Source organism: Anabrus simplex, chromosome 6, assembly GCF_040414725.1.
Source record: "Anabrus simplex isolate iqAnaSimp1 chromosome 6, ASM4041472v1, whole genome shotgun sequence".
Taxonomy (NCBI): Eukaryota; Metazoa; Arthropoda; class Insecta; order Orthoptera; family Tettigoniidae; genus Anabrus; species Anabrus simplex.
The window spans coordinates 149,692,875-149,709,050 of record NC_090270.1 but is presented as its reverse complement, the minus strand read 5'-3'; the positions used below and the strand labels follow the sequence as shown (position 1 = coordinate 149,709,050).

At 39.4% G+C, this 16,176-nt stretch overlaps 1 protein-coding gene across 1 annotated transcript in view; it reads right to left on the bottom strand.

Annotated features, from left to right (window-relative positions):
* LOC136876218 (E-selectin) overlaps positions 1-7,793 on the bottom strand; it is a 154,725-nt gene extending 146,932 nt beyond the window's left edge. Inside the window, exons 1-2 of the mRNA XM_067149979.2 lie at positions 7,508-7,793; positions 333-456 (exon numbers count right to left, since the gene is read on the bottom strand). Of these exons, the coding sequence (XP_067006080.2) occupies positions 333-456; positions 7,508-7,663 (280 nt within the window). The 5' untranslated portion in view covers positions 7,664-7,793. The remainder of the gene's footprint in view (positions 1-332; positions 457-7,507) is intronic.
* Positions 7,794-16,176: the final 8,383 nt, after the last annotated feature.

Here is a 16,176-nt window from a genome sequence, read left to right as displayed (position 1 = left end):
TTGAAACAGGTTCCTGATCTGGTGGTTAATCGAATCTGGGACCTACCAATAAGTGGTGTAGACAACAGGATTACCTCACCATATTAGCAGTCACATTAAACTACAAATTTGCTTTTGAATAGTCCATTACTCCGGCACCAGGAATGCTATGCTTAGTTGAGAATAAATTTATTTTGCAGGCACATCCGAAGATCTACGTTGCGGAAACAATGTCTCTTTCAAGCGCGGTCTGGTCTCCCAGTTCGCTTCCGGGTATTGTCAGAGACTAAGGAGCTACACATATAAGACAGTTGTAGAGTTGATAATACTGTTTGGAACGTGGATATACTTACAAGATATCTGTGCATCCACTTGTGGATTATATTTTGAAATACATGAAACCGTGTTGTGTTTCAGCTGCACTTCTACTGGGGATCCCACTCCAGTACCATTCGATCCACCATGCTGAATATGGACCTAGAAACAAATTATAAGTCACTATCATAGTTTTATGAACTGGAGAGATAACACGCGCACATTTTTAGTTTACATCAGTCAATTATGTGAATTCCACAGCCACTCTGATTCATTTCTCTTTGTGTAGTCTTTTCACTTATTCATTCTGGATACTAACCACGATTTCGACCTGTTTCCTGTATTTTAAAGATAATTTAAAGTATGCATAATTTACACAGAAGAAATATATTTCCTTTAAAAATGCATACACAGGGAATATGTGGAACGGTATGTCCAATGATGTTTCAGCTCCTAGCGAAGTGGCGTAATTCCTGTTAATGTTTTAGTAAAAAGAACATCTAAAGATAGTTGTAAAGAGTATATAAATCTGTTTTCAAACTCCGTTAACACTGTTGTGCATGGCAGAAGGCACAAGTTCCTGTTAGATCGCTTAGAATTGCGAAAAAATGCTCATGAACGTTCATGTACGAAAAGTGATTATAAATTCTGTCCTTTTCCTCCTATTCTGATTAGACTAACAATTTGCTTACTGTTTTGGTTTTTAGCTAGTCTGTATAAATAAAATTGTAACGACCGTGTGTCTGTACGTTGGCAATTTGGGCAAAATTTCCGAGTTATCCGTTTCAGGTGTATTAATGACCATCTGCTTATTTTGTTAGCTTTGGTGCCTGTTTGTTTGTTTGTTTGTTTGTTTGTTTGTTTGTTTGTTTGTCTGAGTTCTTATAACTTGAAAACTACTGGATATATTTCTACCAAACTTAATGTTTTGGAATACACGTGTCCTTGGGTAGTTTATAGGGCCAATATTATTTCTGAATACCTAAATTTACTAGGGGTGAATCCGAAACCGAAACCATGATTTTGTACTTTCACAAAATAGGCACATCCAAAATTAATAGAAATCTACCATCCTTAATGCAAATCAATTTCTAAAACTTTTCTCTCGTGTGCATCATGTGCATAGGAGGATGTATAAGGGAGATATTAACGGATGGGTTTTCAGCACAAGTCTCAACGAACTTAGCTCAAAAGCGGGTGCGTGTAAAGCGTATTTCTTATAACTTGAAAACTACTGGAGATATTTCAATCAGCATCCACCTGTCCAAAGGTAGTTCTAAGGTCCATACCATTTCAAATTCCTGGAATGGACCGAGGTTTATAGGGAAGCGAAAGAGTGATTTTACTCTGTTTCCTGTATTTTAAAGATAATTTAAAGTATGCATAATTTACACAGAAGAAATATATTTCCTTTAAAAATGCATAGCACAGGGAATATGTGGAACGGTATGTCCAATGAAATTTGGCAAGACCAACCTGACTGGAAATCGACCAACCTTGATGGAAATCCATTTCTAAAACATATTTATAAGTGCATATTTTCGACAGGAGCATTAATAATGGTCGGTTTTGGAGGGAAAGGTGTTGTACGTGGAGCTGATTCGTTATCTATCTATATAAATAAAATCGTAACGACCGTGTGCCCGTACATTGACTATTTCGGCCAAACTTTCCTACAGCTATCCGTTTAAGGGGTAATAATGACCATCTACATGTTATTTAGCTTTAGTTTCCTGAAAGTCTTTATTTTTTACCCCCTCTCCCAAAATAAAGATTGCGGCACAATCTGCGAGACGAGCTAGAAAATTGAAATTTGGCAAACTTATACGTTTTAGCCTGTAACCGACGGAAAATTTCCAAGATCTGTAAATTTATCACGTTTTATCCCTGAAGAATATGAAAATATGGAGGCAATTTTAATGACGGTGCAGACCTTCATTTCGAGGTATTTCGTGGCTAAACAGTAGGTTTGATCACAAAATGGATGGCACAATCTTTGTTCAATTTGGAGTGATTTACAACTTTAGTCCTATTACTTTTTGTAGTATATCTATCCCTTATACGTTATATTTTTCTCTATATCTCGATTTTAAGTAAAGTGTGCACTTTTTTACACGAATAATTCATACTTTGAGTCACTCATAGGTAAGATAGAATCATCACATTCTACACGAACATTGGCCAATCCGATAGCCATATGAACCATATGCTATGTTTGTAGCTGTCATATAACTAACCAAAAAGTAATGCATTGTGAGACAGTCTTACACAAATTTCACCCTATTCAACGTTCTTAACTTAATCTGGCCCATGAATAGATGAGATACGAGAAAATATCATAGGACCAGCAATTTAGACCGCTAAATACGGGGTCTTATGGTACAACCCCTTTGTCAATATTTCATACCGTTTAGGAGTAGTTAATTTGTAAATAAAGGCCTGCAATTTTGTAAATATGCATATACTTTCGTATGTCGATGTATATATATTCATTGATGTCGATTTGTAGGCATCAGGATAGGGCCTGTCTGCTATTGTAATCAGTAATCCCCACATCGACTTTGACTGATAGTAGGAGTGGGGTCCTTCTTCAACTGCTGTGTGACTGTCATTAGTAAGAAGGGCCTACCATTGTAATGAATAATTCTCTTCTCGATTTGATTTGCATATGACAAGGGGGCATACAGTTTTGTTTAAAACTCCTCTACCCGATTGCGTTTGGCTGTAGGCAAGGGTGTCCGCCATTGTAAGCAAAATGTACCCATCTAAAAATGTGACTGCCATTAGGCATAGTGGCCTGCTATATTATTGGAAACTCACCAACTCGGTGTGACTGGCAGTAAACTGGCTGGCAGTAGGAAAAGGGGACTCTCATTATAATGATAACATGACAACTCAATTTTGACTCATAGTAGGGAAGTTGCATGCCATTCTTCTTCTTGCTTCCGAATTCGGCCAACTGTGGACCGCGTGAAACTTAATGCTTTATGGCCAGTCTTCTTCTTTTCTCTTCCCAGAACTGCTTCATTCGTTCACTCCTTACTTTTCTCTGCTCCTCAGATATTACAAATTTGAGCCGGTTCTTCCGCTGCTCTTCATGGAGTTTGTGGCCATCTACTGGAGTTCTGAACTTCTTTCTGATGAGGATCAATTCTGGTGTTATTTTAATTTCTTCTGCGTCCTTCTTAAACTCCTCCATCTATTTCGTTGTCCTCCTCAATCCAATTATATATTTAAATATTGTTTTAGTCAGGCGGTTGTCATTCATTCTGACGAGATATCCGTAAAATTTGAGTCTTCGTTTTCGCATTGTGTCCGTGATCTTTTCGGAATACTTGTAGAGATCCTCACATATTCTTTTCTTCCATGTCCCATGCGTCGTTTTCTGAGGTCCAAGAATTTTCCTCAGAATTTTCCTCTCCTTCTTCTCGATTTCTTTCAGTTCCCCTTTTTCATTTAAGATAAGGCATTCTGAATCGTAGAGCCCATCTGGTTTTATAACAACGTTGTAGTGTTTAAATTTGTCTTTGTAGAATATTGCCCGTTTTCTGTACCTGTTCTGTGTCAGTCTGTAGGCCAGTTCCAATTTTCTAGCTCTTTCCTTGTTTGCCTCCTTGTCTAGTCCATTGGGTTGGATCAGTTCTCCCAAATACTTAAACTTTTCTATTCTTCTAATCTTTCCGCACTTCACTTCCTTGCTTTTCTCTCCCTGATGTCAGTACCTATATGAGCACCTACAAATGCCACTATTATAAAAGCTCCTCACTTGTAATCTGTCTGGAAGTAGGAAAAGGGGGCCTGCCATTGTAGCGAAAAGTCCCCAAATCGTTTGTGACCGCACAGCAGGCAATGGGGCCCGCCATTATAATGTAAACTTCCCAGCTCGATTGTGAACAGCAGTAGGCAAGTGAGCGTGCCGTTGTCATCACAACTCCGCAACTCACACTTTATATTGGAAACAACGTATGGGGACCAGCCCATGTAGTTTCTCGGATAAAGCTAAGAGACATGATATTTTAAAAAACTAATTCATTGCATTTACAGTAATTTACTTCGATAGCCGTATACAATGTAGAATACCGTAGAGAAGCACGGGTAAATTTGCTAGTTATATACAAATGTATTTTCCTGAAAAACAGTGTTAGGGAGAGAATTCTTAGGAATGTTTTCTAGGGAATTGAATTGAGGCTATCAGCGCAGTAGTGACCTAACCATCATATTTGGTTGAAATGATATATCTGCCTAACATAGATCTTAATGGACTAAACTTAGTATCTTCAGTGGTCAGAATTGTCTGCCGCCAACGCTCACGCTGGGGCAGCACAACAGCAGGTTTTTTCCACCGGGTTCCGTTGCCATAAAGAACTATTATTGGCCGATATTGCACTTCATTTAAAAATCCTGGTTAGGCGACTCTTGCGCTGATAGCCTAAATTGTAAATACAATGGGTAGTTTCCCAGTTCAGTAGGTTTAACAATTTAGGCAGCGTATTCACTTTTTAAGAGTCCAAGGCGTATCTTTACTTCTGAATTACCTCAAATTTTGTTTCGCTGGATAGCTCCCTTAAATAATGTTACTCGTTTTTCATACTATTAACTAGTTTTGCGGTTTATGGAGACGACAATGGGCCACACGTTTGTCCTGCACGAGATTTTTACATGCATGTAAATGTACAGTCACGAGGATAACCTATACGAGCACATCCAAATACCATCGAACCCGTCAACTTGAGCCCCAAAGGCCAACGCTCTACCGTCTGAGATTCTAATCCCGTCATCCTGTTAAATGACACCCTGTATGTTACCCGAGGTCAGGCTGTAGTAGTTTCTGAAATTTAATGGAGAGTCGTTCAGGCGTGGTAGTTCCACAAACATCCAAACACATTTTCATGTTTAGTTGGAATTTTTTAGACCCCAAAGAACAAATTCTCACATTAAGGAGAAAAACAGTTAAGATGGGAATGCCAATACACATTTAGTATGGTGATTGTTACATCAGTCATTGTATAAATGGACTGCACAGTTTATGACATAAAACATAATCAATAATAAATTTAAGTTATATAAATGGATAATGCTTCATATCGGTGGAAATGTTGAAGAGATTTCGAAACGAAGTGAGAAGTATTTTTAGGGATTTCATTTAATTTAGGTTCGAGATTTCTTCATGAAATTTCTCGACTCCAGTTGCGTAGCATATTATTGGAATTTAAATATGATTATGCTAATATTGTGCAGGATCGTCGTGAGTGTTAGCGAATTGTTGATTGAACAGTTACTTCGAGATTAAGATGCGAGATATTATTTCATTTTAACAGATAGATACAAACAGAAGGCTTGATACCTGCTGCGAGTGGCAAAATATGTTTCTTTTCATACATAAATTTTGTTTGTATTCGTGAATGTGATGGACAAATGGAACAAATAGCTCTATTTATAGCACTTCTCTAGCTTAGGTGTGAACTTTGCTTTTAGGAGACAAGATCATGACAATATAAGACAATTGAGAGTGAATAATTGCATAGTAAATACTGTAAATCCCTATTTCATGCACATAAGGTCTTTATAACAACAGGGGGAACGTTCTTATATAAGAAGGCAATATGATCACTCCAACATAAGTGTTGACCGAATCCTAAACACTTCATAGTGGTGTTACTTGAACAGCTTGTTATTTATGTGGCAGGGGATCTGAAAAATAGTGCATGGATATTTCTGCTAGATTATGGGAGAGCGTACAGTTGCCGGTATATATTTTCAGGCCTTTTCTAGTATAAAAAATTATTTTTTTAAATTAGTACTGCTGTAACAAATTCCTATATCATCTCCAAATAATTATAATTTTCCTTTGAGATTCAAGTTGCCTATGTCATTATTACAAGAGAGGGGGGAAAAGGACTTAACATAGAACATTGTGGATCACTAAACTAGAAGTTAAATTGATGCTGATGTTTGTTGTTTAAAGGAGCCAACATCGAGGTCATCGGCCCCTAATGGCACGGAATGAGATGACAAATTAAAAGTCCAAAATCCTCCACTGACCAGAATTCAAAGCGTGAGGACGAAGAATGAATGGATGGATGGATACCTACTGCTGAATTAGGTTGAGACACTATCGCGTATATATCTACAACGTAGTCTCTCCACAAGTAGTTTCATGGTTCTAATTTGATCATCCCTTAGTCGCACCTTTTAGTCGCCTCTTACGACAGGCAGAGGATACCGTGGGTGAATTTTTTGTCTGCGTCCCCCACCCACCGGGGGTTGTGTGTTTGGTCCGCGAGAGGTATTTTATTTCCCTCAAGTCCGCCGGCAAGCCGGTTAAGACCCCCCTATCCGCCACCTGGGACGCACCACATGGGAGTATCACCTCTCCCCCTGTTACGCCAGCGTAGCAGGTTCGTGGAGAACTAGAAGTTAATCACTTTCCACCCTAGTTACTGGCACGTACTGAAGTCAGTTGGAGTGACTACGTTGTAGATATATACGCGATAGTTTCTCAACCTAGTTCAGCAGTAGGTGTGAATGAATGAGATTTGAGATAAATATTATAGTATCCTAACATTTAATAAAATTCTCACTACTTAGACCATATTTTACCTTATAATTCATAGACTGCTTCAAGTATAATCGTAATATTTAAAGTTGTTAATCGTTTTCTTAAGTAAACAATGCGAAATGTAAAATAAAATAAAAACAATAATTCATCCATTAGTGAAATACTTGTAAATCGTAACCGAGTGTTTCAGTTTATAAAAGCTTGTGTGAATTAGCGTCGATTGCAGAAGTGAAAGCCTGGAAAATACTCGAAACGACACGCCAGCCTACAAAAATAATTGTTTAAGTGTTTTAATGGCCCAACACATAAGTTAGCTAAATATTACTTCATCTTTTGAAAACTATCTTTGTATTGATGAAATCGTACTCTCTTCGGAAATATAATTTAGCAAACCATCCGCCATTATTACATCAATTTTGTTTGGTCGTAGTTCACGTCTGAGGAAGAAAATAAAAGTCTCCGTGAAACGTCAAGTTTCTCGGTGGTCTGTATATTTCAAACAGCATAACCTCCCGCACTCCTAATACGAGATTCCCTACAGAAATTCATTTTCTTGTTAATACGCTATACTTTTATATTTACAAGGAACTTTTCGAGGTACCATTAATACAACTTTCTTTCAGTTATTCGTAGCAACTGTATGGATTACCTTACCTTTGCTATCCAGTGTCCGGTAGCATTTCTCTCACTCGTTAAGATGAAGTTTTGACTTTCATTTCGTTGAGCAACGCAGGAGAGTTGAGAAGATTGCGAGAAAACAAACTCGTATCTAAAAGCAAGGATCAACACAACAAGAATAAACATGTTCATTAAGGGTCACTTGAACAAACAAAATGTACGTCACAAATATCTAAAATAAGTTCACGATAATTGTCGGGAATTATTTGCTAAACATTCAAGGAGTTTCTTCGACAAGGTAATCCTATTTGAGATTGTCAGGGTATTAATACGACTGGACTGAGATCACGTGAACAAATAAGCCAGCATGAAAGTATTCTGATGCGTGTTTCAGTAAGTAGTTAGCGACTTCAAAAACAGGCGATGTCCTACTGCAGAAGGTAGGTAGATTATGTTACATAATCTGTCGTTGAAAACAGGAACATGTGGCACGGATTATTATGTATCTACTTCACTCAATCCGGAGAATGTCATCTTTAAATCCTTTGACATTGAGACTTGACCTCTCTAAAATGGCCCGAACCTTCAGGGTGGAGGAAATATTCTGCGAACGTTGCAAGGCAGATTATAGAAATTATAATTTTTTTTGGGGGGGGGATTAATTCTTTATCTTGGTATCATGTGGTTCAGTGCATAGAGTCTGCGTATTACACGAAGCTAGTCTCTGCTATATAGATCAGAGAAATATGAGAACAAATTAAAAGTCCCCCTTGTTTCCACATTTTCATCAATCAATACTTTAGCCTTCAACGTTCAATTCTGGAAAATATTTGTCCCATAATTAGGATAGTCCACATGTTTCCTGGTGGTCGAAAGTGATTTCTGGAGGGCGATATTTTACTTTCCAGCATATTTCCACTTCCCATATTTATCTGACATTCTTGACATTATCAGCCAGTCTGTTGGAGTAGAGATAGCCTGCATGTGTCTTACTTGGAGGCCTCAAACTCGATTCCGTTCTAATTCAAGAATTAACACCCTGAACTGAGGATCAACACGCGTTTTAATAAACTATGTGTGGCGAATTGAAGAGCTGTGAGATACGAGAGATAGTGGATACGGTCACGCAATAGGCTGAGGACGTCGCTTTAACCACGTGGAGTGCACATATTCCAGGCTGTCTATTTGGGCAGTAGTAGTCTTGGCAAGTGAAGCCGTTAAGATGCTTCATATGAAATATACGACCACGATTTGAAAAGCCTTTAGCAATAGTGCAAAGTCATGAATCTCACTTAAATGAGGTGGGCTATTATTTTGGCTTAGTTAACGTATTCTTTTTGATTCGTTATGCCCAACTAAGGAGCGAGTTTTGAACTTCTTAGTACTCTTTCTTTTTGTTTTCCTTCTTTTCTTCACAATAACTCTTCATCCTCCCGCTGTGTTCCTTTGTACGTTGCCTAGTCCATTCTGTATTTAGTCGGGTGGGCTTTACAGAAAATTTGCGTTTGCGAATTAAGGTTCTGAATTTTATTCTATCTTAAATGGTTTTTTCATTAATGCAAATTTCTTTTAGGACTTCACTGTTTTCTTTTAGCCAATTATTATGATTTTTCATTGATCGGGCTAAGTTTAACACTTTGTTTGTGGGCCTGTTATTATCCATTTTATAAGTGACCATAAAATTGTAATCGCCGTTTCTTGGTTATATCTGTGAGATTTTCTGTAACTTTATAGATTCATGTGATTTCAATTTCATCCAAAGTCAATTAACGCATTTAGGTCCCAAGATTTTCCTGCAGTTTTTTCTTTCGTGTTTTTCGATCATCCTTATTCGAGATTTGCCACCAATTATACCAGTTTCCGATGCATAAATTGCTTGTTTTTAACTGCTGTGTTATGATGTCAAAATTTTGATATACTTCAGTTGACGTGTTAGTAATTTTATTATTATTATTATTTGTATAACATACTTACTAATGAGTTAAGGTGAGCCTCTTTCCTGTGTCTTCAGAACTCCAACGACATTTCTTTTGCTGTGATCTGAGGTCCCTATACTACTGACTTTTAGGGAAGAGAGTTGAATGTCACAATCCGCACGTTTATGCAGTATATCTGCAGGCTAGTAACAAGAGTTCACAGCTGAACTCTTACCTATATATTGACTCTTTGATTTAGTTTCACTTAAAAACAACCGAGCTACTCTCTTAGTGGAGTTCCGCGCACTCGAGTTTCACAGCCAATCCAACGACCCTGTATGTTGGTCTGTTTACAGCAATTTCACTACAATAAATATCCGGCTCCATGGCTAAATGGTTAGCGTGCTGGTCTTTGGTCACAGGTGTCCCGGGTTCGATTCCTGTCATTGGTTCATTTCGCTGGCACGGGGGCTGGTTGTATGTGTCGTCTTCATCATCATTTCATCCTCATCACGATGTGCAGGTCGCCTACAGGAGTCACATCCAAAGACCCGCACCTGGCGAGCCGAACATGTCCTCGGACACTCCCGGCACTAAAAAACAAACAAACGCCATTTCATTTTTTTACTACAATAAATGAGGGGTTTGTAAGCAAAACTGACAGTGTCCAATCAACCCAATTTTACAAGAGAGGCTGATTTATTATAAGTCTGTACCTAGAGAAGATACATATACGAATTTTTTAAAAAATTTATAAAATCTCTCTACTTTTCAACATTTTAAAATGCAGCATGACCTAATATATACGATGAACTTAGAGCACTGACGTTATTCAAATTGGAGACTGACGGGTTTGAAACTAACATGTGGAGATTCCCATTTCTGCATGCAACAATTTTAGAAGATTGCCATAACTGCAAGTGAAAAAAACAACAGAAAATCATGATCAAATAACATTTTAGCGTGTATTAACTGTCCTTAATCACATAAAAACCAGGGTTGGAACTTAAATAGTTGCAACACTGCTGTGGAGACACTATGAAACGGAATCTAATATTGTCGCTGATAGCACACGTTGGTTACTTACCAACCTTACCTCAGAGCAAATGGACTCGCCCTTCCCAGATCACGTGCGTGCGCACAAGTGAGAGAAACACGGTCACTTGTGAGCTAGCGGTATAACGTAACGTTGTCACTATGTGCCCCAAACAGGAACAACGGAGTTGGATCAACATTGAATGTGCCAGAGATCGTACAGCACGACAGTGTCATCAAGGTCTTCAAGAGGCTTGCGGGGAATCTGCATTGCCTTACAGAACACTGGCACGTTGGGTAAAGGCCTTCAACGATGGTCGGCAAACTGTGGCGGACATTGATCGGGCAGGTCATCCTACGAGCGTGAGTGCCGCGTTACTGGACAGTGATTCCAAAGATGAAGGAACCACTTCGTCGCATTCCCTTCAGAACTGTTGCAGAGATTCGATGGGCAGTATACCGCTCCATTCGCACCATCAACAGAACAGACTCTGTTAAAGGTACACTACGATTTCCACATCGCTGGCAACGGGTAATACACAACGCTGGTGACTACATTGAAGGACAGTAAAGGTTGTTAACATGTAACTCTTTTGTATCTGTTGTAAATAAATAGTTGCCACTATTTAAGTTCCAATCTTCGTAGAACGTATAATCCATCAAATCATCTGTTTATACAAAATCTTCCTCTCCCAAAATGACTTCTTCTTCATCCTCCATCATATCATTCACCATTTTTTTCCAGCAATTTTATGTAAATCTGGGGGTTGATAAACGTTTCACACTAATTGCAGTAATGTTTAATCAACAATTTGTTGGCGACTTGCAATTTCAAAGCATTCACTTTAACACCTCATTCAGTGACAGTGGGATTAATCGCTCTTATAGTTTAGCCAGTTTTACGAGCACATTTAGCCTCCCGTATATCACTTCGATAATGAAGCTATCCTCTCACCAGCAAATTGTCCACTGGATTTGTTTTAGCTCTTATTAGAAAAGAAAACGCTTGGTGACATTAAATTTGAAATGTCGTGCATCGACACTTTAGAGTACATCATACGCCTCTGCTTTCCAGTCAACAAATTATAAATGCTTCCTCATTTCAATGACAGTCCGAAATTGTTTAGAAACTTCATGTTCATTTAGGCTTATGATTGTTTCCGTTTTCTTCAAAACTTGCTAGATTCTGCCAAAAGCACGATCATTCGGCCAAAAGGAAATGCCCTATTACCGGTTATGTCAATTCAATTGACTACAGTATGTCGAGAGCATTTAGAAACTATCTAGAACAATTTCCAATGACAATGCATTTCTTATTTTGAACCCCCATCCCACACACAAGCTTGCTTCTTTCTTGATGACACTTGCACAAAGTGTTTCATTTTTTAAATTCCATCTTTTGCAACATACATATGTGCAAAATAGTTTAGGAATGCGTCTGGCATCTGTTTGTCCAGCGTGGCATAAAACTGCTTATGAAAGTCTTCAGTCTCTTCCATTTTTAGTGTTGTGCAACTATAGGATTTGTTACAATGCCCACAGTTTGGAAAAACCGACAGGAGTGAAGGAGGGTACCTATGAACATCAAAGGAGCCAAACATCTATAGGGGTTACTCACGGAATCTATAGATTTGTGTAGGTCTAATATTTTAAAGCCTTTCCGCATCAAATACAAAATAAGCCAGACACAGTAAAACGTTGCATTCTGAATGTAAGGAACTAACTTCAGTGTTTTCGTGGCATTCCTTTTCCACGTGTTGAGGTCTCCTTTACATCCTTGCTTTTCTTTGCAAAACAGGCTCTACACTGGTATTCATATTGCTTTTAACGTGTGTATGGTCCAAAACGTGTAAAGTTATTACATTATAGTAACTTTAAATAATAAATACCACAAAATAGTCCACGAACATGAATGGTGTCGTAATCAATCACGTGACATATACTCCATTTCTGATTGGCCAACTTGACAACATGGAGATTTCCGACATTGCTACTAACCGCAATGTTCAACATTATATTTGAGGAGGGTTTTGTCGGGTACCCAACTCAACAATTTCGTCGTAGATGGCATTTACCTCGCAGATTGCTATCCATATATACGTTAGTTCCGTCAAATATGGAGATTGCCAATTTTCCTTGTATACCCATCAAATATAATTGCACACTACGCCAATACTTAAGTGAATGTTTCTTCCAAGCCGCCCTCGCTGGGACAGTAATTTAATTGCTGTTTTTATGTATCAGTGTCAACGGAATTGATCCTGAATGAGATCGGTGGCCTCTAAGGAATTTCAAAACTGCAGGTCGTTGACTTACGACCCGCTCAAGAACTCGTACGGGGCAAAACTTTGGGACATCACTCTCTCTTAAAACCTACAGAATTTTATACCATGTTAAATAATTAAGAGCATGAATGTAAACTTCTACACATTGAGCAAGTGGCTGCGTAGTTGGGGTCATGTAGCTACCTGCTGGCATTCCGGGGTAGTGGGTTCGAGCCCCACTGCCTGCAGCCCAGAAGATCGTTTTCTGTGGTTTCCCATTTTCACGTCAGGCAACTGCTGGGGCTGTACCTTAATTAAGGCAACAACTGCTTCTTTCCCATACCTAGGTCTTCCGTATCCCATCAACGCCGTAAGACCTATCTCTGTCGGTGCGACATAAAGCAATATTGGAAAAAAACAAAATAAACAATCCTAAATGTCTTTTCTTCGAATGAATGTGAACCTCCGACCTGTTTTGCAATCCTTGACCAGTAGTAGTACAATGGGGTCGCCACTCCGAAAGTGATCTTTGAATGACTGGTAAATGCTATGAGATGATCATGGAGAGTGTTTCTGGAATGAAAGATGACAGGGAAAACCGGAGTACCCGGAAAAAATCTGTCCCGCCTCCGCTTTGTCCAGCACAAATCTTACATGGAGTGACCGGGATTTGAACCACGATATCCAGCGGGAAGAGGCCAACGTGCTGCCGTCTGAGCCACGGAAGCTCTTTCTTCGAATATCTAAAGCAAATAGTATAGAGAGAATGAATGAGTGTGTGTGCGTGTACCGTGCGTTGTACTTTGCATGGTTTTACTTCCAAACTGACGTTTCGCAAAACAAATGAGTATCGCCTTACCTCTGTTTCCTGCACGCTACTAACGCGAGAACAGTTGATCCAATACGACCACTGTAAACTGCCCTCGTAATATGTTATTTGGTTTACGTCGCACCGACACAGATAGGTCTTATGGCGACGATGGGACAGGGAAGGGCTAGGAGCGGGAAGGAAGCGGCCGTGGCCTTAATTAAGCTACAGCCCCAGCATTTGCCTGGTGTGAAAATGGGAAACCACGGAAAACCATCTTCAGGGCTGCCGACAGTGGGGTTCGAACCCACGATCTCCCGAATACTGGATACTGGCCGCAATTAAGCGACTGCAGCTATCGAGCTCGGTTCGTAATATGTAATAGCGTACTCATAAACCTTAATGAACCGGGATTGAAAACAAATTCACAAAAACTACACTTACTAACGACATCAGACACTAAGAAAAGAAAATATATTATTAAGGATAAAAGAGAATGAGGAAGTAACTAGTGGCAGGCACAAGAAGGAGGTTATGGCCTAGAGAGGAAACACTTCACTGATCTCAGACTTACTTTCTTGCCAGCTGTCTTTCCCGAACTACACTGAGAAATGCTAAATAGGCACGAACTACGTACACTAACCATTCAATACACGGACGTAAATAAAACTACAGCTATTTTTATACACTGAACTAATAAACCTATATTGTACTAACTTATGCTATGCTAAACTGTGCACTACGCCATACTGTACTCTACTAAAGAGATAAAGACCAATATGAAAAACAGTAATTTCTGAATAAAAATGCAAAAAGATCCCGAAGCGTACCGAATACCATACACGCTGAGCGAGATAGGTTAACCACGTGGTGAATGCAAATATTAGAGGTGGCAACTAGATTTCGAGATCGCACTCTGTCGATTTAAGTAGATATGAATGGCAGCTTGGGATTGGTTGGATATCTATGTACCGAGCTCGATAGCTGCAGTCGTTTAAGTGCGGCCAATGTCCAGTATTCGGGAGATAGTGGGTTCGAACCCCACTGTCGGCAGCCCTGAAGATGGTTTTCCGTGGTTTCCCATTTTCGCAACAGGCAAATTTTGGGGCTGTACCCTAATTAAGGCCACGGACGCTTCCTTCCCACTCCTAACCCTTTCCTGTCCCATCGTCGCCATAAGACCAATCTGTGTCGGTGCGACGTAAAGCAACTCGTAAAGGAAAAGAAAAAAAGGATATCTATGTTTCAGCGTATAACCACCAGATAGAGCCAAAGTCAGTCAAAACGTCAATTTGGAAGTAAAGTAGTGCGGAGTATAGTGCCGTGAATGTCCTCCTCTGGCACTTTTCAGGTCTCTGACACACTTGAGCATGCTTGCGATTTGTACAATGTCGTCTACTTTAGAAACGAAATCCCATTCCATCTGGGCAACTCTAATGAGGTCTAGGAGTGTGTGTGGAGATTTCGAACGATCAAGAACAGCCATCTCTAACCTGTCCCATGCATGTTCAAAGCAGTTCATGTCCGGTGAATTAGGTGACGTAAAAGTAAGTAAACTCGTGTCCTCATCCTGAGGTGGTGCAGCACTTTTCAGGCACAACCCCATTGGAGGTGAGCTGCATGTGCCATTTCAGCCACATACCAGCCCTCCTGCCAATTTTCAATTTCTGGCAGTACTGGGAATCGAACCCGGGGCCCCGAGGACGGCAGCCAATAACACTAACCGTTACGCTACGGAGGCGTACATTAGGTGACCAATCAAAATGGTTGATGCCCGCCTCTTTCATGAAGTTCCTCACTGGTTGACCTCGAGGAAAAAGAGTTTTGTCGTCGTTGGAAATTCAGCACTATATTCATCCCTAAAGCTTTGTACTAATGGTCGAAGAAGTTCATCGTTATACCGCTAAGCACTTAATGTTCATCGAAACGGTATCGAAGATGTACAACTGTCATACAGAATCCCAGCCCAAAACATCACACCACCACCTCCAAACGCATGCACCACTTGAACATGCTGGTACTTTCCGCCACGCACTTTATGAGAACCAAATATGAAATTACAATAAATGTTATCGAAATTATAATTTTCACGACAATGAAAGAATGGAAAGTAAGGACTTTACAATTAGTGTACCTCCATAATAATTACTATCCAATCACATTACAACAATCACAGGGATATTTTCTCTATGGCAATATACTTGTTAATAATAATTTTTAAGAAACGATTTTGTTCTTTGTACAGGAGTGTGAAAGCCGACTCACGGTTTGGTAATTCTGAAAGATGGCACAAGGAGTATGTGGCTCACCGAGATGAGAGAATAAAATCACAAGAAAAACTAGAGAACTTTAGTTACTAAAGTCTAGAGATACACCAATGCTTGATTCTTCTAGGGTCCAAGACAGGAAGTACTGATGGAGATTTGCCAGTAAATCCATCCTCGCTTACTTAGGACAAAGTGTGGAAGAAAATATAAGAGCTTAACTTATCCAGGTGAGGTATATTCCAGAGGTATATACCTCTCAAAAGCAAATTCACTTCCTGCGGTTAGCCACCATTTTCACCTACGACATCTTCGTTATGAACTTCGATATTGCCGTAGTTTTCGATGTGGACTCCTTTGTCCACATGTACTATATATTGTTAATCCTTTGTTACGTTTGTTAAGATTACGTGCGAAA